We start from the raw sequence: 22,802 nt of genomic DNA, 5'->3' as shown, positions 1-22,802 counted from the left end.
TACCAACAGGTTTTTGGGAGGATTTCTTTTGCATAAAGTTTAACATTAAATTGACACTCCAAGTTCTTCATGAACTTATATCAACCTCCTTTTGTATATAAGCTAAGGGACATCCGTTGAAATTCTGAGAACTTATTTTGAAGGACTAGAATTTTGTTAACTGTTGAGTTTAGTTGGAAATACTGCCAAACCTCTAGCAGGAGAGTTAAACATATCAAGAGGTCTAATAAGTTTCTTTATAAATCAATGTAGTACAGACAGAATTTAATGTTGATTTCTTGTTTATGTCCAGATATTTTACTGCCAGATTAGATTTCCACGACGAATATACGAAAAATATGAATATCATTTGCTTTTTTAAAAAGAATATTATGTCTCAACTTTCACTAAGTTTAAAACTTAGAATGTTGACATAAAGTGCTATTTGCGTAAAGGTCAATTGAATTATTTTGTGCAAGAGGAATATGAGACATACAGCGTGAGATTTATATGTCCTCCCCCCTACTTTTTTTTACAATTCTACATATATTGTCTCCGGACTACAGTTTCAATATTGGCTAAGAACCATTGATCCAAGACGGTGGCTGAAAATATGAACTTAATAAAAATAAAATACTACTCAACCATGTTCAGTGGTTGTCCAAAGTCAATATTTGACAAAATGTGAAAAATTAGGGGAGCACAGCATTTAAAAATTCACCCTGTATACAAATTAAATAATCCATTAATGGACTGTCCATTAATTGATTCTTATTTATACATATAACTAGATCAATTGAATTTAAACAGTCAGTTATATTTACATTGAATATTAAAGGCATATCTCTCATATTTGTAGAGCGTGTTCACAAATTTAGCTAAAAACTTTTACACAGTTGAACAACAAAGATTTTTTTGAATAAAAAGCATACAATAAAAACAATTAATATCATAATTAAAATATTATAATTATACAAACTAGCACAATAACACTAATACATACAAAACAATACATTTAGAAAATAATAAAATAAAAGTTATCACCACTTATAATTAATTTCACATCAGGATCTTCAAAGGGTTCCCTAAATGCTATAGAAATCAATTCTGACCAAGCTCTTTTAAATGCATTTTTAATAATTTAAAACTATTTTGTTATTATTTAATGTACTGCAACAGAAAAGAATCAAATCATTTTTGACCATAGTAAACTATTGAATATTTACTGATTAGAAGGTTTAGTTTTTATCATATAATGTAAGAGTGATTTAACACATCAAAATTACTTATGTTTATGTTAAGATACATATCAGGGAATGGGAAACCATAATGGTGACCAAAGGCTTGCACATACGAGTGTTCCACTTGATCAAAAGATCTCCCTACAGCCTTCACATTCGCCAATACCAAACTATTCTTAGAGCCCTATTTTGTAGACAGAAGACACTATTGAAGGAATCAGCATTGCAAAATCCCAAAACATTGTTGCATATGATTATCAATTCATCAATGATAATTTAAACCAACCTGAAATTAATTATAGTAAATTAATTTATATAGTTAAGTGCCTGTATGTAATTAAAAAACTATTTCAAATGTAATAAGCATACTGGTAAAGATTATAATTTCCAAATGGAATGAAACCTCTGGTGAATATAATACACTAGTCTATTTTCCTGTTCAGGATTATTAGTAAACAATATAAAAACACATTGTATTAAAACTAAATTCTAAGTATTTTACTGAAAGGAGTAAAAATGTACATTATAATTTGTCATAGGTGCTGTAATTTTAGAAATGATAATATTCATTAAAATTTTTAAGTAATATTGTTGTTCTATTTTGTTATTGAAAATACAATACAGCTGGTTAAAGCTGTAAGCACTTTTAACTTGTGGCAACACTGAGCAAACAGAGGGTTGTCATTTCCTTTCACAATTTGGTACCAAGATTCAAAATTATTGAAGTAATGTTTACAAGATTGTATATAAAATATGAAAAATGTGAACAATTTTGTTGTAAAAACATTAACTTCTGAGTCATCTGGTTACATAGTCAAAACTGTCAGCACAACCACTGGTAAGATAACCACATTATTTATTTTTTTGCTGTTAAGTTGCTGTCTCTATAGTTTGACAGTTTATTTATAATTGAAACCAGCTGTTAAGCAAAATTATGTTAATAAAGTCATACAATGCAGAATTTGATGAAAAATTTACAGTTACCTCAGTTCCCATGACATCATCTAGTTTGTCATCTTTACATCCAGAAGTGTCGATAAAAACTGAAACAGGAGGCTTATTGGGGCTAAACAATATTGGTAATACCTGTTTTCTCAACTCCATAATACAGTGCCTCAGTAATACAAAACCTCTTCTAGAGTACATTTTGAGTGAAGAGTATGTTAGTGAGATCAGGAACTCTGCAAGAAGTATGCTGATAAAGCGATTTGCGGAACTGATCAAAAATTTGTGGACAGACAGAAAACATGCAGTGAATACGTCTTCTCTAAAAAGTGCTGTGGGTTACTATGCGCCTCGGTTCAACGGATTCAACCAGCAAGACGCTCAAGAATTTCTGAGGTATTTGCTTCAAGGCCTCCATGAAGAAATAAACCGAGCACCAACAGTGCAACAAAAGAAACGTGATCAGTTGCAGAATGAGAACCTAACAGCTGATGAGATTTGGCAGAGGTATTTAAAACGAGATAACAGTAAAATTGTTGACATATTTGGAGGGCAACTGAGGTCCGATTTGAAATGTACAGTGTGTGGCTTTGCGTCTACTACATATGAGCCGTTCTGGGACCTTTCTTTGTCGATTCCACAGAGTGAATTAAAAAACACACCGAGAAGCAGAGTTCAACTGAGCCAATGTCTAGATCACTTTACCAAGGAGGAAACACTGGAGGGTAATGAAAAACCTACTTGCGCCAGGTGCAAATCAAAACAAACTTGCGTCAAGAAAATTTCAATCCAAAAGTTTCCTCAGATTCTTGTGATTCACTTGAAGAGGTTTTCTGGGAACACACGTAAAGTGGACACTGAGGTAGAGTTTCCAGTTTCCGGCTTGGACTTGGCCCCGTACTCTGCAGAGAAACGTCAGGTGAACTCCAGTGTGTACAGCTTGTACGGTGTCGTGATCCACTTCGGATCATGTTTTTACGGTCACTACACAGCGTACTGCAAGCACCCTTATTGTGCAGGCTGGCACATCTTCAATGACAGTCAAGTTCATTCAGTCCATCCAAATGCAACAACCGATCCATACATATTGTTTTACGAGTCAAATAGTCCAACATGCTAATCGAAATGAAGAAAATGATAAAGAGGATTATTGGGAAATAACATGATATGATGCCAGAATATGAGAACTTATTTATTGTTTGTGTTTATATTGCTAAAAATATGCTGTTACTATTTAAATGATTGTTAAAATATTGTTGTACAATTTCTTTGTATTGTAGTTTTGACACAATTTTTAAATTAAATTTATATTTGACTTGTTTGATTCGTGTATGACTTTACTAATAAATATTTTATCTTATTTATGCTCACATCATGTAGTCTCTGAATAAAACAGTCAAAAACTTTTAAGTGGGTTAAAATTCCATTGTGTCATAATTAATTTATAATTGTATAGTACGATATAAAACAAGTTTCTAGCATAAGCAATCAATCAAATCTTTATTTCTCATTTGGATACAATGCAGTAAATAGAGAATTGTCATTAGCTTATGGATTAGTTTGTAACCGTAATATCGTTCCAACTATTTAAAATAAATAATTTTTTTTAAAGAAATTAAACTATCTGAAGACAAAACTGAATTACATCAATCTATAAAAAAGTTAACATCAGAAAAACTCATGAACAGAGTAATAGGTTTTGTTTATAAGTATATGTTTAAAGTTCTTTATGCTTTTTATATTTATTTCAACGTTCTTATTTAGTTTGCAAATTGTATTAATTACTTTACAAGTCATGAAATAAGCTGAATGTTCAATTTTTGAAGTATTATGGAAGGGAATTGTTAAAAAATTTCTTCTTGTGTTACATGAATTAGTTGAATTTCTTGAAGACCTATTCTTGTTCTTGACATAAAATTTACAAATTAATTTCTAGAATATACTGACAAGGCAGATTTAAAATATTTGCGGATCTAAACAATGGCTAACAATGTTCATCAAATGGTTTATTATGTACAATTCTTAACACTCTTTTCTGTAAAAACTAAATATTCTATTAAAACTATTCAATGTTCAGCTGCCCCATATGATTAAACCATACTGTGGGCAGTGGCATAATATATACACTTATAATTGTGCAAAAACCCTAAAATTTGTATAAATCCTATTTACAAAATGTTTAGACTCATGTAAGGTTATTGATTACAGCTCAGACCAATCCTCTTTCTCTAGATCTATTTGAAATAGTCAAATATCAGTTTTAGAAAACTTTCTTCTCTTAGATGTATAACTGGTACTGACTGCATTGATTGTGATGGACACAAACTGAGCTGTGTGGTATGAGAGGACTGGATCCATAACTTGTCTACTTTTAATATTAAAAACTGCAAAAATATTGTCTATGCATGTGTTAGATCTACTATTTATTCTGGTTGGAACATTTATCTTAGTTATTAAACCATAAGAGGTTATTATATCAGGGTAACCTGGCAGTTATTTATCTTTTTTTTAAGATATTGACATTTAGATCTCCGCCAAGAAGTATTTTCTTCTTTTTTGGTTTGTCTTTTATCCATGATAGTATAAAGACAAAATTATAATTGATTAAAAAACAATTCATAGTTTTGATAATCAAATACTCTGTAGACACAAATTAAAATAAATACTTCATTCATCAAATTAAATTTCAAAGAATACATTTCAAAAACATGTAGTATCGAAAAAGATTCATATTCATGTTTTTTTTATACAATGGAGAAAGTGCCTCACTAATTAAAATACAAGACTCACCTCTCGCTCTGTGTTCTCTAAAGAAACCAGAGGTAAAGTGTAGGCCACTATTATTAAGATAATCTTTATTTTCTTTAAATAACCAATATTTTATCAGCAATATAATTTTAAAGTCATATTAAGCATTCTGTGTCAAGATTGTGGTTTAAACTTTGTTCTCATGGTTTATTTTTCTAATAAGATTATTTTCTCAGTGTCTGCTGTATTTCTCTAACATAATATTATTGTATACATATAAAGTATTCATGAAATACTTTTAAACCAAAAATACTTTTAAAGTTTTAAAATGACTCGCTCTTTATATAAAATGATAGCAAGTGTTCATTGCATAACTTTTCAATGTGGTTGTTACATTTAATATTCTTGTTTAATGTCATTCGCAAACATTTTGTTTTTTGTTGGTCAATTAAATTATTGAAATTAACAATTTTTATCTTTACTTGTTCTACAATTTTTGTTGTTTATGAATGTTTATAGAATGCTTGTTTTCTCATAGTTTAGGCAGAGGCTATTTGAATTGTACCATTTTGTTAATTCCTTTAATGGCTATAAAATCAAGGTAATGGCTTACATGACACTCAGAAGAAAAGATTAAACTGACTGGTAAGTTGTACATAACACAACAAAGTAAAATGTATTTTATTGTTACTGGTTATTAGCAAATAAGTGGTTTTAAATTCTTCAGTACTGTACAGAGGTATGAACATTACAAATTGAATAAAATTGTGTTTGAACATTTTAAAATGGCTTGAGGGGTATTTAGCCTCTGCTAATACTAATCATAACCATAATTTGTGACTGGTGCAGCTTGGATGTGTGGATGGTGACTCACCGATGCAGAGTCTGAGATTGCAGAAAGGAAATTCATTCAGATTATGGGTAAACTGCAGGATGGAGAGAATGCTCAGTATTCAGGAGAGCTGTTAAGAGACAAAACAATAGACTGTGGTATCTATGTAACAGGATTGAACTTACCTAACTAAATGTAGTAAAGAATAAATAAAAAAAGATAAGGAAGTGCCAAGTGTGTTTCGGGTTGTACAAAGATGTGTAGAATTTAGTGTACAGAAGAGAAGAAATTGTTAGAAGAAAGAAACAGTGGTTCATGATGAGAAACCTGGGAAATAAGTCTCCGATTTTTAACAAGGAAGGAGGTGGAAACAAGGGCCCAGGCCTCTCTTGCTTCAGTGGTGTATCTAGGACTTAGTTTTAGGGGGGGTTGAATCTGACTGAAGAGCACAGCACACCTGTGTGTATGAAAAAAATCTGAAAAAATCTAAATTCAAATAAATTATTTGTATATAGGCCTAGTTTCAAAATAAAACAATTAACTGTTGTATTATTTATTTTTTAGGGTTTTTGGCTATTTTATCCCCTCATGCCCCCCTTAGTTAAACAATTGTGTTGCGTATTTATCTTCTTCAACCAAAACAATAGTACAGGTTCAGAGAATATGAAAGGAATCATTTCTATTCCATACACAAAGGGTTGGTTGGATCACCCTGAGATATATATTTCAAGATAGATCTAATGAAGGGAATATTGCTGATGATAAAATTCTGAACTGCAAAACTTAGAAATGTTATTTATGGTATTGCTAGATTGATACATTTATTTAACCTGTTATTATTCATAGTACGAGTAATCCAGTGGCTACTACTACAACTATAGGCTACTTGATTTCCTTTATGTAAGGATGGATTATTTGTCACACAGGTTTTTATTTTGCTGTTAGGTGGATAGATTCCTATTTATCAAGAGTCTAAACTTTGGAATTCACTTTTGTATCACTCACTGTTTGAGTTTCTAAAGTTTTCTTATATTTATTTATGAAATACTATTTAGTATCGATTCTTTTACGGACAGCTGGTCCTGGAGGTTGTGTAGTAGTCATCCACACAGAGGAGGAGAAGCGGCTGGTGAGTGTTAAGGACAGAGAGGACTACCTGGTGCCTGAACTCCCCCCTACAGTGATCCACGTCCCGATCTTCCCCTCGGCTATTCCCGCCTTTGGACCTATCACTACCGAAGCCAGCACCAACACCGAGTGTAATTCCATCAGCTGCTGTACCCAGACCTCCGGTGGGCCAGACAACCCACCCAACCCAGGCTGCAGACCTCAGCCTCAGGAACCCACCCCAGGCTGCACACCTCAGCCTCAGCAACCCGCCCCAGGCTGCACACCTCAGCCTCAGGAACCCAGCCCAGGCTGCACACCTCAGCCTCAGCAACCCACCCCAGGCTGCACACCTCAGCAACCCGCACAGCACAGCCATCCACTAGCCAAGGTCGGTTCTGTAGTGGTATTAGTTTTCGCATAGTAAAGTTGGTGCATTTTGCAGATTAAATCATGGAAGAGGTTAAGATTAATCTAGACAAGTGTAACTGTTCTGTGTAGTTGTTAATATGGAAAAATGCAGTCAAAAGATTAGTATTAAGGGTCAATGAATAATGATTTTACCTAGTCAACCCAGGCCAACTAGGCTACTGTAATAGTTTACTCTTTAAAAAATCCTTCTAATTTAGTTCCTACAACAAAAACTTACATATTTAATTCACTTTTAGACCTCTTCTTAATTTAACCACATTGCTGTAAAGATGAAATTTCGTTGATGACTATTAAAACGAGCTGGTAATTTAAAGCATAAAATTAAAAACTTTGATTAAAATATCACTTACATCTAGTAAGAAGTTATGTTGTTTTTAGATAAATAATTCTTATATTTAAATTGTGGCATTTTATATCTAATCCATGAATTTTCTCACATTTTGGATGGCGCTATTCTTATAACCATGAGTGTGTCCAGGAGAGAATATAGGTATATACTTCCCTCCTTCAGTAAATTGAAAGTGGTCTTACTGTCATTTTTACTCTTAAAATCTAAATTTACCCTTGCTACCACAATGAGTTTTCCTGGACCTACCAAGTTTCCAAATGGACAGTATAAAAAACTGTCCTAACCAAACATTTATATGTTACTATAGCTCTGTATAAATTGTGTGCACACATTGTGGAGAGTTCAAAAGACTTATTACAAGTGTTTTACCAGATAAAGTCCAAAATGCAAATAATAATTATGGGGTAAAATTGAGGGAAGCATAATTTTGGAGACATGTTAACTGAAGCAGAGGGAGTGGAGAGGATTTTAAAGCACCCAAAGGCAGGACTAAATAAAAAGTATCTACCCCTGCAGGTCCCGAGGAGTACAACCAGCAGAGAGAAGTTGCGAGACGCTGCTCCACGTCCAGGAGAGAACTCTAGAGCTGCTGAGTCTTCCACAGAGTCGGACTCTGAGTACTCATACAGCTCAGAGAGTGAGTCGTCGGCTTGCTGGTGCGAGACTACGTACGACACAATTTCACGTCTACCTTGACTCTGTGACAGTACAAACCAGACCAATCATGTTGAGCTGGTCAGTAAATGTACAAGTGATCCATGTGTTTAGTTTCTTTATTAGATGAAAAATATAGTAGTTGTAGATGAAGAAAATGTTAAATTAAAATGATGCTAAAATATTACATATAAAACATACTTGAATAGTGTAATGTGTGTTGAACGGATAACTGGATTTTTACTAAGAAATTTTGAAGTAGATTTTAAAGTCTTAGACTCTCTAGGAGGGTTCACTTCTGGCTGGTTTATACCTTCCAGATGAACCTACACTGGGTACAGCAAAATCGTATGTGTTCCTTAAATCTGGGTAACTTTATGGATGTCCAGAAGCGGCACATCAATAACCGCAATTGTCGAGATTCTGGTGTGCAAGAGTAAATCGATAGGTCTAGTCAACTGTGGGAGATGACTGTTGGAGTTGGTGGAGCTCCCTAAGTGTTAAGGGCTGTTGCTAGCCTAGACATAAGGATATGAGGGTGTGCCCCCCCACCTGCTTTGACTAGACAAAGACTGGTTCAGAGCTGGCTTTCTCCTTCTACCAAGGAGGCATGACTGAGATTAATGCCCAAAATCCTTCCTCATGGATCTTGACAGGAGGCGACCCTTACATTTGTCTAAAATTAGCTAAGTTTACAAGAAAACCTAAATCTGTTGTTGTTAAACCACTTATGTGCTTAGACCACATAGAAGTAATACTACTTCCTATAAATTTAAATGCAATACATATCAAACATTCATATATTTCACAGCAATTTCTGTGTTATATTTAAAAATAATGTTAAATATTGAACATTACTAATATACTAGTTATAAAATGCAATATTTGAACAGTTTATGTTTGAAGATGTTTCTGTAACTGAACAACAGTTAATAATAATCGAACCTCAGATACTTTTCACTGATTACCATATTATTGTCACTGGATACATTTAACTTTTAATAAATAATAGAGTCATTTAACAATAATTATTGCTTAAAATATGTCATACAAAAATTACTTACTAGATTTTGATATGTAGAGTGCTATAGAGAAGTAGTACTAGAAGGAGTGATATCAAATAGTGATAATCCAACTGACATAACATGCAAATTCAATCTGAATTTATCAACGAGTCCTGGGGACATGAGAATAAGGAACGATAATAGTGTTTACTAATTTGTGATTTGTTCTGTCCAGTCATGCAGCCTGGAGCCGTAGGACTTTGACGTTCCAGCAACTTCAGGACCTGTTGGACATGTGGTTTTTGGAGACAGAGGACGAAGAAAGACTGTTCCACAATATGGCTCGGGAACTGAATCAAAGGGACAGGATCATTGAGTACAACCAGGAATACGTAAGTTTGATGGCCATCTACAAGAACTTTGTACATTATACAGCATGTCATTATACTGATTACAATAAACTACAACATGGGTTAGCACAATAAAACAATCATTGTGCTCAATTCTACTGTTGTTTGATGTGTGGCTGGGTTAGAACACTCACTTCTGGTATAAATGTGGTGACTTACGTTTTAGACAAAGTTCGCCAAGATCATTTCATGGTTATCAGGTTTATAATCCTCAGCATCTGTGGAGTCCATACCACAGATACAGGTTTATTGATGGTCCAGTTACAGGGAAGTATTTTCATTGGCATAATTATTAGGGACGTTTATGATTTCAGAAGGGAAGTTTCCAGGGTCATGACACTAGGGCAACGTTTTTCTAAATAAGGGACATCTCAGTTAGAACGGCAGTCAGCGATATTTGCTCCAGGGTTCATAGTTTTATAACACACTAGCTGTTTCCCGCGGCTTCAAAAGCTTTACGTAAGCCTTGGCCTTGTATTTGCACTTCTGGTTCAAGTGCATTATATTTATAATACCGATGTAGAGTTTGCCTTGTTGTCACGATCAAGAAAATCTGTGTATGCTTATTATATAGCCATTATACACGTATATGTATTTTATTATAAAGCGGTCTAACAGTCAAGCTTTAAGTTCAACCATATATTTATTATAAAGACAAACATATATTCTAACTTAGTGCCTTCAAATAGTCTTTGGCAAATTAATATACGTAACTGTCTCGTAATTGCAGTTTATAATGTGCAGGCGCTTTGAAAACTTTTATATTTTGCAGTGCCACCTCGTGGTGAGTTTTATAAATGAGTATATCATATAAACCTTCTCTGTCGAAAAAGTACATATACATTCAAATTTTCATAATGATCGGTCAAATAGTGTACGATTCCATATAGGACAAACATACAAACATTCATTTATATATATATATACTAGCGGGCCCGGCGCGCTTTGCTGCGCATTTCAATAATTTTTTGCAAAAGTTGCCCGCGGCTTCGCACGCAATTTCCCGTTGAAAACAGTACACTATATTCACTTATTCTTTTTCTATCACATTCTAAACATTGCTGAGATAATTGATAGTCGTTCCATCGTGAGCCTCTTGGGCGTATTATGAAGGTATGTACCATATTCCTGCCTCTATCTAGCTGTTACCCACGGCTTTGCACGCAAAATCTTAAGAACCGAAGTCCTTATATTACTTAATAAATTTTAGATTAAATTAGTTATATCTCCGATGCCACGATTGAGCTTGCTTTGTTGTCTCGATCGAGAGAGAATATGTACACACGGAGTTTTGAGAACCATACTTCTGTCAAAAAAACAACTAACTAAGGTTGATTTTATAACATTCTTTATATTTGTAGCCAACGTAAGATAGTAATTATGATATCTGCATTACTCTTCTGATCAAGCATGAGCATGGTTTATATTAAATAAATATTGCAGTTAAAGGTGAATTTTTACGTCAAATTTGAATTGTATTATCTGGATAGTAAAGTCTATGTTTAACAGTGATTGCAAAAACAGTTTAAACAAAATTTGTCGTTTCTCTTAAGCTTACTCTATGCTTTAAAACTATAAGTGTAATATATGTTTACAAAGAACAGCTGATTAAAAATTTGAAAAGACGTTAACATATGTTTGCTGCAATGCATTTCTTATGGGTATTTCTGTAACCAGTGGGGCGGAATCCTGAATCGGGAAAGGGATGGGCATAGCTTATAAACCTTCTCCGTGGAAAAATACATATACGTACAAATTTTCATCATGATCGGTCCAATAGTTCACGATTCCATAAAGGACAAACATTCATTTTTATATATATAAAATATAGATATAGATTATTGGTATCAGCTCTGAAGGCTAAGAATGATTTGTTAGTGTACACTCCCTGTACTTCCATATATAATTTTATTACTTACTGAATTATGATGATTAAGATGTTTTATTCAGAAATCGTCATCTATTGAAAATACACGACTCAGCTGGTTTGTTTTTTGTGTTTCTTTTTGTTTGTTATTTTTTGGTATTAAAATACATGTTTTAAGATTAAATGCACGCCAAATCTACAGTAAGCATGGAAGGCTTCTTGTTTGTCTCCTGGGAGCTTTCCTTGTTTTCAAGCTCCATTTGATTATTATTAGCAATGGTGGATGATTTTCTATTGATCTATTTCCGTTGTTATTGAAATGTTGATGTCTAATCCAAGCCAATTTAACTTGAGTGATTTCTTTTCGTTAGATTCTGCAGACAGACTGTGACTGATGAGTAAGACTCAGTTGATACTCGTGTTGTGTTTCAGAAGAAGCAATTACTATTTAACACACCCTTTGGTCAAGTTTTGGGAAAGTCTCTTATGCCACTTACTTTGAAGATATTTAAAATTTGTGCTAAGATGCATTCATTACTTTTTGATGCCATTCAATGTCATTTGGAGAAACTGTGTGCTAGGAGAAGATCATATCAGAAATGATCAACCGAATCGCAATGTGTTGGACTTGGAACAATTCAGCTATTGGTATATCCAGAGGCTTGGGAGGAAGTATCATTGCCAACCCTTGTCATCATAGTGAGGACGAAAGACACCGGAAGAAAATTTGCCAGCTTTGCCCAAAGCTAATGAGATCCATATGTGTTTCCTTGATGATACCCTAGTGGTACGTGGGATGTCCGAGAATACAAAGATTCTAGGGCAACCGCTGATCAGACTAACCTCTATACTAAATGTTGAAGGCACACATGTTTCCAGCTATTTGGATGTCAAGGGTGTTTCCTTGACAACATCCTGTGGGTTGTGATACTTTGGAGGGGATCCCACTGCCATGCACAGTTGCTGTCCTGAGATGCAGAACTTGACATTTAACATTTAATTTTTTGTTAAATGTTAAGTTCTGCAGTTTTACCTTAAGTGCTGCAGGTACAGCAGAATGTTCACAAAACAGTAGTTAGTATTTATAAGGTGACTATCTTAAAAATGAACTAAAAATATAGCCTTTGAGCTGATTAATTGGTAACATGAAGGGTAAATTATGGTAAGCTCAGTTAGCCATGAATTTTCTTCTAAAATATTAATCACTATAGTTAGAAAGACATTAACCTAAGCTAAGCATTAATATTTAACTACAACCTATCATTGATGAAGATTGTGAATTAATTTATGGGTATGAAATATGAGAGCTATTTAGAAATTTCGGTTTTTATTATGGAGAATTCGTAATACAAGATAAACAATCACAGATCTTTTAAAAAGAAGTTTTAGTATTCCTTACAGCTTTTTCTCTATTTACCATTTTTGTTAAATATTTCTTTTAAATATGTTCATAATTCAATTGAATCAAGCCTTCCTACCTTAGCTACGTTATATGTAAAAACAATTTGTTACGAAAAATTTTATTTCCAAACCATTAAAATTTATATTATATATTTATAATTTAAAATCTTTAATTTTGCATCTGTTATAAATTTAAAGATGTGTTCACAGAGAAGATAATGTTCCGCTTAAAGAACAATTGTGAAATGTGGTGGAGTTGCAAAATCTTCTTTCCTCGATTTTTCTAACATATGTTTATGGTTCCTTAACATAACTAATACATTGATTGAATATATGATCAGTTCATACCTCAACACCACTCCTACATTTTTGTGCAATTAGGACTATCCAATAACTTTATCTGATGTAATCTTTGTGCATTGCAAAAGTGTCCAAATCTCAACCTCTATGCTTTCAAGACTATAAATGTAAACAAATATAATAGTAGTTAAATTAACTAAACTAATGACTGTGCTGCCATTATTATAAATGTTTACATAGAACATTTAATTGGCCTCATGAGAATATATGCAACTTTAGAGGCCAGTGGTGCAGAGCCCTGAGGTTAAAGACAAAAATCCTTAGTGTACCTCTAAGGCACAAGATACAACTATGTACCACATTACGTGTCACTATTTTTAATGGTTTTTGCTGGCGTTAATGAATCAGTCAGTCACCCAGGACATCTCCTTTTATATATGCAGATAACACAATTAGCTGTATATAAGAATAAAATTACATTCTGTACATTATTTTAGCTAATTACAAAGTGTATATTAAAGTACATTTTATTAGAACTAAATTAATTTAGTTGTAAATCTACCCAGACTTACTGTGTAAAATCAGTGGACAAAAGTATAACGTTTGTTTGCACGGATAAAATGTTCAGTGTGAATATCTGGTGGCGCTTTGTCAGGAACTGCAAGCAGTTCACAGAATCATCGACTGCCAAGTGTTTGACATCTGCTGTGAACTTCAGCCACTGCAGGACGCAGTCTGCTGCATGGAATCCCAGACTTGCTGTCCTCCGTTTGTTGATTGTCAGAAACTTAACTTGTAAGTTTACTCTTCAATTACATAATGATACATTCATGGGTAGGATCAAACACAGATGTAGCTACTGTTGTACTTGATGATGTTATATTTTGTGACGTTTCACACATGCCTTACTCTACTTTGTTACATTTTCAACTATATGGTACATTGTAAATTATAAAAAAAAAATAACCAAACTCTTTATGAGATGAATGATGAAGAGAATGAGTGTAGGTGTTCTGTGTAGCAGTGGCGACTGGTAATTTATTGTTTCCCCTTTCCCAATACTCCAAAACAGGAGTTCTTAGGGTAATAAAAAAACTTCCAAATATATAATGAACAATCGCGTTGCTATTATTTGTTGCTTCTGTCCACTGGAACATTATTAAAGAATAAATATTGGGTTCCAATTAATTTCACAACAGGATGGATTTGAAATGTGAGGTAAAACCAAACATTTAACATTCTTCATTCCCAGAATGTAACTTGTTATACTTTACTAGTTTTTTTTAAGGAGAAACTGACCCCCTTTTAAGCCTTGTTTTGCCCGTCCTCATGGGCCACTGGTCTGTGCGAGGACCTTTCAAACAGAATAAAGGAGAGATACAGTACAAGATCGATGTTACTGATAAAAAGTGCTATGGCCACAGACAGGACTTGTACCTGCGCTATCTCTAACTCAGATCTAAAGTCTTAGACCGCCCGGCCATCGACACTCCCATGACAAATTAAATCCTAAACTTATTAAACTTAAATGTGAAAGATTTATCACAGCACAATGACTATCCAATAACAAACGGACAATAGATGACTTGTCGTCTAACATAAACAAATCGTATGTTCCAACTAAACTATTGTCATTAGGTGAAGCACCACTATATATAGCTTTGAATAAGGCCTAAACAGCAATTACATTGCCATGCAACAAACCTTTGTTGTGTTTGTAATTTAACAAGTCGAAAGTAAAATATTTATGAATTTACAAATCTAACATTTGGACTAAAAGCGACAAGAGAAGTAATTACTTGTCACACTGTTTCAGATACTCTATGGTGGAGTCTCTTTTTGTGAAGATCAACAACATGGCAACTGAAGCCGAGGAATTGTCCTGCCTGTTGAACACACAGCTGTTTGTGAGTACCACACCACTTGTGTATACACCATCTGTGGGCAACAGTAAATCTTTATTACTCTTTGAATCCCAACGTCCTATTACAAGCTCGTCAGAAATATGTGCGAGAAAATCCCACATCCGATAACAAGCTTGTGGCTAAAATGTGTGAAAAAAACCAAAATAGACTAATAATCCGTCTGAAATAAGATGTTTTTAAATTAAAATAAAGTTGTTCAAATTTTTCAAGTGTATTGTTTTTGATACAGTATTAGAAAAGATTTATCTTTCCAGAATATCCCCAATATAGTGCGATTACAACTTATTAGTTCGAGAGGCTATGGACACTATTGGTACGGTTAGCTGTTTGAGGACAGTCACGATGCCTAAAGTCCTGATCTTCTCGCATGTGCACCCAGCAAAATGTCTGGGACTCAAAAGAATAATTTAAATTATTATCAAGGCATGTACAAAAAATATATAAACTCTAAGAAGTGGCTTGCAAAGGTATAAGGTTTTATTACTCACAAAACAAAAAGTATTTAAGAATACTTTTATTTACATTATTTCTATAGCCATGTCTCGCTACAAACTGTCATGAGGATGAGGGTTAGGTTCCGTTATCTGCCCCAAAACTTAAACATTATTGTTAAGAGAGTTTACAATATTTGTTAGCTCTCAGGCAGTCATGATCAGATACTAAATTTTTGACTGTCACAGGCCATGTGTTAAAGTCTGAGAGAAGTCTAAAAGATACATTACAATGTAATAGTTACCTCATATTGAGAAGCTACTAAAACAATTCTTCACGTTTAAACATCTGTTATTGATTAGTGAGAAACGTTAACATTGATTTTTAAAACTATTCTGCTCAAACAATGGTAATATAATCATTGTGCCGATGTTACAGTTGTACAAGATCACTTCTGCACTCAGTTTGGACGAGAGAATCCTCAGAGGCATTCTCACGAGAACAGAGCAGATTGAAGATGTACTGCTATGTATAACACAGCATCACCAGTACTTCCCGTATGTTTCACCTGTGACCTGCTTATAAATACTTTATACTTTTATAAATTTCAAGCAACAATACACAAAATTGTTATTGTAATTGGTTGTCTGTTTAAACGTAATAAGTAAGTAATTAAATGATTAATGAAGTTACAAAATCTGCGAGAGTGTTTTCCACTTGGAACTTCTACAGAGTTCCAAAGACTTTTCCAGGTTACATACAAGTTAAGCTAAACAAATCAACCCAAGAACGTTTCATCACAGAAAAAGAATGAAACGTAAGCGACACTAGTCCTATCTTTTGTTGTCGTCAGTAAGTACGGCCTCACGCCTGGGCGCCATCTTTAGAGCTACATTTTCTAAACACGTTGCTTGCAATTGAAAAATACTTTGATAGTACATTTCGGAAACAATGGAAGCAGCAACATTGCTTTTTACCTTGTTTATTTTAGCAACCTTTTTTGTTTCCAACGATTGCTGCACAATATTATTGCCAAAATCTATATTGAACTCATGATATCGTTGAACTCATAAAACTCTCTAAAGCCTAATCTGAAGCGGAGAGACAATGGCATTTTATAAGAATACAACCTGGTTTTTCGTGAAATCGATAACTAGAGAAATTTCGCCTAAGAAAAAGATATAGATTGTCTGCACTGGTTTTGGTGGAGATCGAATTAGAAAGGAACAAATGATAAATCTTTTCATAAGTTACATTTTGTACTCTCAGATACTTCTACCAACTGTCAGGCACCTAAATACTCATTTATACCACCACTATACAATAAAATAAAGACCCTGAAAGCTGACTGAAGATGACTCTCCAGAGTGAGGCTGAAAGTTTCTTGTGTACACAATGTTCAACACAGAGTGAACCGGTAAACTTACACATTAGTTATGACATAACCGTAAGCCTAAAAACTGACAGTGTAAAACTAAGTTACATCAGTCTTCATCTTTTGCCTAACTCTGATATAACTATTACATTATTAAATGTCTGAAGTTTGGTTTCAAGCGTCCTGGTAAAAAAATGTCAAAATCATTATTATTTGAAATTTTAAGCCTTTCATGCCTTCCATTTCAACAATCACTTGGCTTGTACAATAATCTACAAGGTTATTTGTTACACACAAATAACGTGCTATGGATGCCTAACTTTAAATAGGTTGTATGTTCATATTAGATTTGAGATAAGTTAATACGGTTGTATCAGCTGTATTTTATTTGGCAGTTTATTTCTACATTTTCAGTGTTTATATTATTTTATGTTGTTCACTAAACTGATTTCTTTTGCAAGCTTTTACTACTTCAATTGTTTTCCCTCTCCTAAGATTCTGTATCCCTCCTTGTCTCATTTTTGCACATCAGGGTTCATGCTATGTATGCCTTCATTAAGTTCTCGTGAGTGCTGTACAGCAAAACATAATTTGTGCAACTTCACTTAAACAATCTACCGGCACTTTTCTAGATGTGTTCTGGCCAATTGTATTCATAATTCCTACAAAGAAAACACCTTTAGATTGGAAATAATATACAAGCAGCAAAACTCACATTATTCACTAATTTTTGATGTTAGTTTAGCTCCAGTTCACCTTCCTCTTAGTACAGTGTCTGAAATCTGACACTGCATACTTGACTCCTGGATCCTGGAGTCATGTTTGTCTGAAGAGATCCAAAAAAGTCGGCGACAAAGATGCTCAAAGACAGTGGCCATTCCCATTTGTGCAAAATCTTTATCTGGAGTATTTTACAACACAAATAAAATTTAACATATACTGTATTAAATCAAGTTCATAATTTTACATACAAATTTATATGCTTATCACGATTTTGTCTTGAAAGGTTTCTAAATATTTTAAAGTGTTAAAGTATATTAACATAAAAACGTTTTACAGTAGAGTCACCGTACCATCAGTCTTGTGTAAGTTACAAGTCTAAGTTAATAATGCATCTGTTGTTGCATTTAGAGATAACAGCCAGATGTGAAAACTACTTACTGTACCTCTGACTAGGCCAGAAGGGATATTTATAATTAAGATTGGTTTCACAGTTCGAAAAGAATTGCATTTCGCTACAAAATAAGTAGTTTCTCTCAAGGCCACTGTGTTCTGACTCCCTTCTCCTCCCTACGACCTCAAAACACCGTAACATTCCTACCCCATCAAGATACAATCACGGGATTTCAACTCGCAAGCCACTAAATTATAATCACCTGACCTTAATTACTTCAAGTAATATATTTGTTACATCAAATTCCATGACTGTCTAGTTTACTAATCAGTTCTCTAAATTACAATCAGTTGAAAATTAAAGGAGAAAACAGTTCACCAGAGAAGTGTTGCCAACAATCGGATAATTTTGTAACATTTCCCGGTATGTATAGTCTTGAGAGGGAGTTACAAAAAAATAGACCAGAATACAAATTTGTTTAAACTTTCTATTTGCCATTAGAAAACACATTGTGCGGGATAACACAAACCGTACTGTTGAACACTATAAACTTAACCAAACCCTCAACCCATAAATGGTTATACACCCAACTAGGAACGTAACAACTACAACAATGTTACAGGCAAGTATTGTAGAAACAATACAGTAGCTTATATTTGTACAACAGTCTTTGTAATTCAATTACATTTTATACTTAAAAAATTACATTAAATGTCTTTATCACCCTTTCAACAGAACCAAGACGAAATATATTATTGTAAAAACTTTGTAACAATGATTTTTAAACCATTTTTATATTATTTGTAAACTAAATATTTAAAAATATACACCTCTATACAAAACAATAATAAAAATAAAAACAATATAAAAGTATTTAAATATTCTAGCTCTAAAAAGAATAAATAAATTACACTGATGATAAAATGAAACAGAACTAATTCCACTATTTGCATTTTATAGTTATTTAATTGTTCTAATTTGTTTCGAAATTTTAATAATTGTTAAGAAAACACTTTGAAAGTTTGTTCTAAAAATCAGACAATAATAAAACTCTAATAATAATTCTTAAAACTCTTTAACATTTGGAATTCTGTACTTTAAATCTTATTATACTTAGCAAACAAAATGTCAAAATTGAATTCTGAGATCAATCATCACACCCTTTACAGAGATGTCTTCTAGAACAATATGAGCAGATTAACGGTGTCCGATCTCACCTCCATACGAACACACTACATACACACATGTCTGTTTATGTAGTGTGGTAATAATTATAACTTTGAGTATGTGTTCAATTTTTCTCGGCTTTGATGTCCCAATTTGATAATAGAACAGCAGTCCCAATGCTAGTTATTAATAGTAAAAAAATACGATTCACAACAGTAAATGTTTTTAACCTCATTTACTTATGGTTTATACGCAAATTATAGTATACTCTTATTCAGTTTGAATAAGCTATAAGGTATACAACCATGACAGATATATCAAGTTAAATACTTAACAAATTTTATAAACTTAGTCACTATCTGTAACCCTTTGAGAGCGTATGACAGGAATATACACAAAATAACTTTCTCCTTATGAGGGGTGAGCATATTATACACACAGTGTATTTGCTGAGTGAGCGTTTGACAAATCATCCCGTTATATAGCGTATAATTGTACAGATAACGTGATTTTGGGTGAAATCTGGCTTATTTGGCTGTTTACACGGTTTTTTATTTTTTACTCTCCCATCAGGGTAAGTATATTCGGTTACCCAGTAGGGATCACTTCTGGCTGGTTTATACCTACCAGTTGAACCCACCACTGGGCACAGCAAAAACCGATGTGCCACTTCAATCTGGGCCACCTTATGGATGTCCAGTAGCGGCACATCACTAACTGCAAATGTTGAGATTCTGGGGTTCATGGGCAATTCGATAGGTCTAATCTACTGTGGAAGATGACTGTTGGAGTTGGTGGGGTTTGTTCCCTTACCTCAGAGGTTCTTGTTAACCTCAACAAGGGTGTGCCACCCCCTGCCTACTTTGACTGTAGAGGCTCGTTCAGAGCTGGCCTCACCTTCTTCTTCCAGGATGACTTTGAGATGTAGTGCCCTAATTCTTCCTCATGGATCTCGATAGGAGGCGGCCCCTACTCCCTAACCTTACCCATCCTGAATATCCTATCACTCCGGAAGCAGCGCAAAGGTTCTTACAGGACTAAGTGCAATTTTTAAGCTTCTTGTCCTAAGAGAACAAAAAAAAAAGTATATTCGGTCCTTCAACTTTCCTCACCAACATTCCCTCACCGCCTTCTCCCCCACCACCTTTGCCCTCTCTATGGCCTTATCCACTCTGCCACCTTATCCTCTCCACCACTTTATCCACTCCTCTGCCTTATCCACTCTGCCACCTTATCCTCTCCACAACTTTATCCACTCCTCTGCCTTATCCACTCTGCCACCTTATCCTCTCCACCACTTTATCCACTCCTCTGCCTTATCCACTCTGCCACCTTATCCTCTCCACAACTTTATCCACTCCTCTGCCTTATCCACTCTGCCACCTTATCCTCTCCACCACTTTATCCACTCCTCTGCCTTATCCACTCTGCCACCTTATCCTCTCCACCACTTTATCCACTCCTCTGCCTTATCTACTCTGTCACCTTATCCTCTCCACCGCCATGTCCTACTGTGTTATCAGTTAATACCACAGTCTCAATGTTTGTTTGATGCACCTGTTTATCTGTTCATTTTTAGACTAGTTTTTTAAAGTAAGTGTTTAGAATGGATTCTAAATGAGCCAACTCTGACTTTTCCAATAATGTTGTAGATTGGCTGAACAAATTATTGTCTGAATGTGACATAGGTTGTGAATCAACATATAACGGGTATAAATGCCTAAAATAATTTTACTTTGTGCTAACGTGTATAAACATACGCATGTTTAATACACACACATATATATATATATATATATATATATATATATATATATATATATATATATATATAATATGCCTATTAAAAAACAAAAACATATTTAATCCAAACTAAGATTTAGTTGGCATACTCTACATTATTCTGTAGTGTATTATACCATAAAATTATAAAAGTTTTGTTTGACTCAACCAATTTTAATTGAGCGTGCATAGCAATTATTTAGCTCTCGAAGGGTTAGTTGAACAACTGTCATATAACACTGTCTGTAATGTACTACCATAAACAGTTACTTAAATTTAAAGGCTTCGTAGTTGCTCTGGAAAGCTGTAATAACAATTAACTATGTTTCTTCTTTTACATTCATATAGTGCCAATACATCAAGAATTTAAGTGCGTAAACTTGTATATAAAGATAGCATTGTGTTAAAGCATCTTAAAACTTAGGATGAAACACTATTTTGTTCACAATTTTCAAATGGTAACATCAGATTTACTCAATGGTAAATAAAATTGTTGTACATCTTAACAGAAACCCTTTGTTGCATTAAAAATGTTTGATCTTCAATTTTTTTGAACACAGTGTGTCCCGGAAATCTGTACCAACCTTTACAGGTATGATTTCTGGATCAAGACAAGCAAAACTATCATTTTAAAACTTAATAACTACCCAAACAGCCACCATTTGGTTTTTGAACTATTTTTAATTTGAGAACGGCTTGTATATCCCAAAAACCTAATTACACAAAAAAATTGTTATTTATCTTCATTTGATTTGTTACAACTAGTGAAAAATATTTGCCAAATATGAGAGAAAACCTTTATGCGAGTGCAAATTTTTAATATTTTGCACTAATATATAAAAAAAGTCATACTCAATAATACAGAGACTTACTATTTTGAACATTGGTAAGTTATACTTGTTCCTATTATAGGGAACAATAAAAAAGTTCCATACAAATGTAATAAGGTAAAAAAGTCTTCCTTATCAAAACACACAAAAATTAAAATTTTTTTAAATATTTTTTAAATTTAAATATTTCAACAAGTTTTATCATCCAAATAAATTTTATAAGTCATATCCTACTTTTCCCCCAGCACAATAAAACAAAAATCATCCCATTACACAGATACCAATTATTAAAAAAAATAAAAACTCAGTTATAAAAAAATCCAAACTCATACAAATACTTACTTTTTTGAAATTTGGTACGTTTGTTTCTATGTACTTAGGGAGCAATAAAAATAATTCATACAAATAAACTAAGATCATAAAATTACAATTTTTTATTCCAAAGTTTAAAAAAAATGTAAAAGTTTCATTTTTGCTTTTATTATATTTAACACTTCTAACATGTTTAGTCATTTAAATAAATATTACAAGTTACAGCCTACTTTCTCCCCTGCATACTAAAAAAAAAATCATCTCATTATCTTTATTTATTTCAAGTTATGAATTATTTGGCTGAACACTACACAAACACCAAAAGAGTGCTTGGCACTCAAAGGGTCAAACATCGCTTGTTTGTTCAATAATGAACAAAATGTTCTTTAAGTTAAACATTATTTAGACTCTGCTCAAAAATTTAAAAAATATGTTAAAAATTTATTGGAAGTTCCAAAAAAACAAAGTTTTTAAAAATAACTAACTTGTTATCATATAAAATTTTTACATTACATTTTTAAGAAGCCACCATTTTGAAAATACATCATATAAAATATATTTGTTTTAATAATTAAGTTTTTGGGTTATAAAGCTAT

The 22,802-nt window shown here is 33.4% G+C and overlaps 3 protein-coding genes across 5 annotated transcripts in view; all 3 read left to right on the top strand.

The window, feature by feature from the left end:
- The window catches only part of LOC124366998, a 413,006-nt gene that overhangs the window by 146,540 nt on the left and 243,664 nt on the right, over positions 1 to 22,802 (top strand). The window lies entirely within an intron of this gene.
- Positions 1,867 to 16,265, top strand: LOC124366997 (balbiani ring protein 1-like). 3 transcript variants are annotated; one of them, XM_046823653.1, is made up of 5 exons: positions 8,227 to 8,368; positions 9,527 to 9,683; positions 13,925 to 14,064; positions 15,086 to 15,176; positions 16,065 to 16,265. In XM_046823653.1, the coding sequence occupies exons 1-5, from the start codon at positions 8,358 to 8,360 to the stop codon at positions 16,209 to 16,211; spliced, it is 546 nt and encodes a 181-aa protein (XP_046679609.1). In that variant the 5' UTR covers positions 8,227 to 8,357; the 3' UTR covers positions 16,212 to 16,265. The 3 variants fall into 3 exon arrangements, with proteins under 3 accessions (XP_046679607.1, XP_046679609.1, XP_046679608.1); XM_046823652.1 differs by having other exon boundaries at positions 13,898 to 14,064; XM_046823651.1 differs by lacking the exons at positions 13,925 to 14,064; positions 15,086 to 15,176; positions 16,065 to 16,265 and adding exons at positions 1,867 to 2,058; positions 6,822 to 7,243 and having other exon boundaries at positions 8,150 to 8,368; positions 9,527 to 9,665.
- Positions 2,083 to 3,411, top strand: LOC124366993 (ubiquitin carboxyl-terminal hydrolase 2-like). The gene has a single exon (XM_046823642.1). It carries the CDS (start codon positions 2,155 to 2,157, stop codon positions 3,283 to 3,285), a length of 1,131 nt encoding a protein of 376 aa, XP_046679598.1. The 5' UTR covers positions 2,083 to 2,154; the 3' UTR covers positions 3,286 to 3,411.

The sequence above is a fragment of the Homalodisca vitripennis genome, chromosome 7, assembly GCF_021130785.1.
Source record: "Homalodisca vitripennis isolate AUS2020 chromosome 7, UT_GWSS_2.1, whole genome shotgun sequence".
In the NCBI taxonomy this organism is placed as follows: Eukaryota; Metazoa; Arthropoda; class Insecta; order Hemiptera; family Cicadellidae; genus Homalodisca; species Homalodisca vitripennis.
Note: the sequence above shows the minus strand (reverse complement) of the source record. Positions and strands in the feature narration are given on the sequence as shown.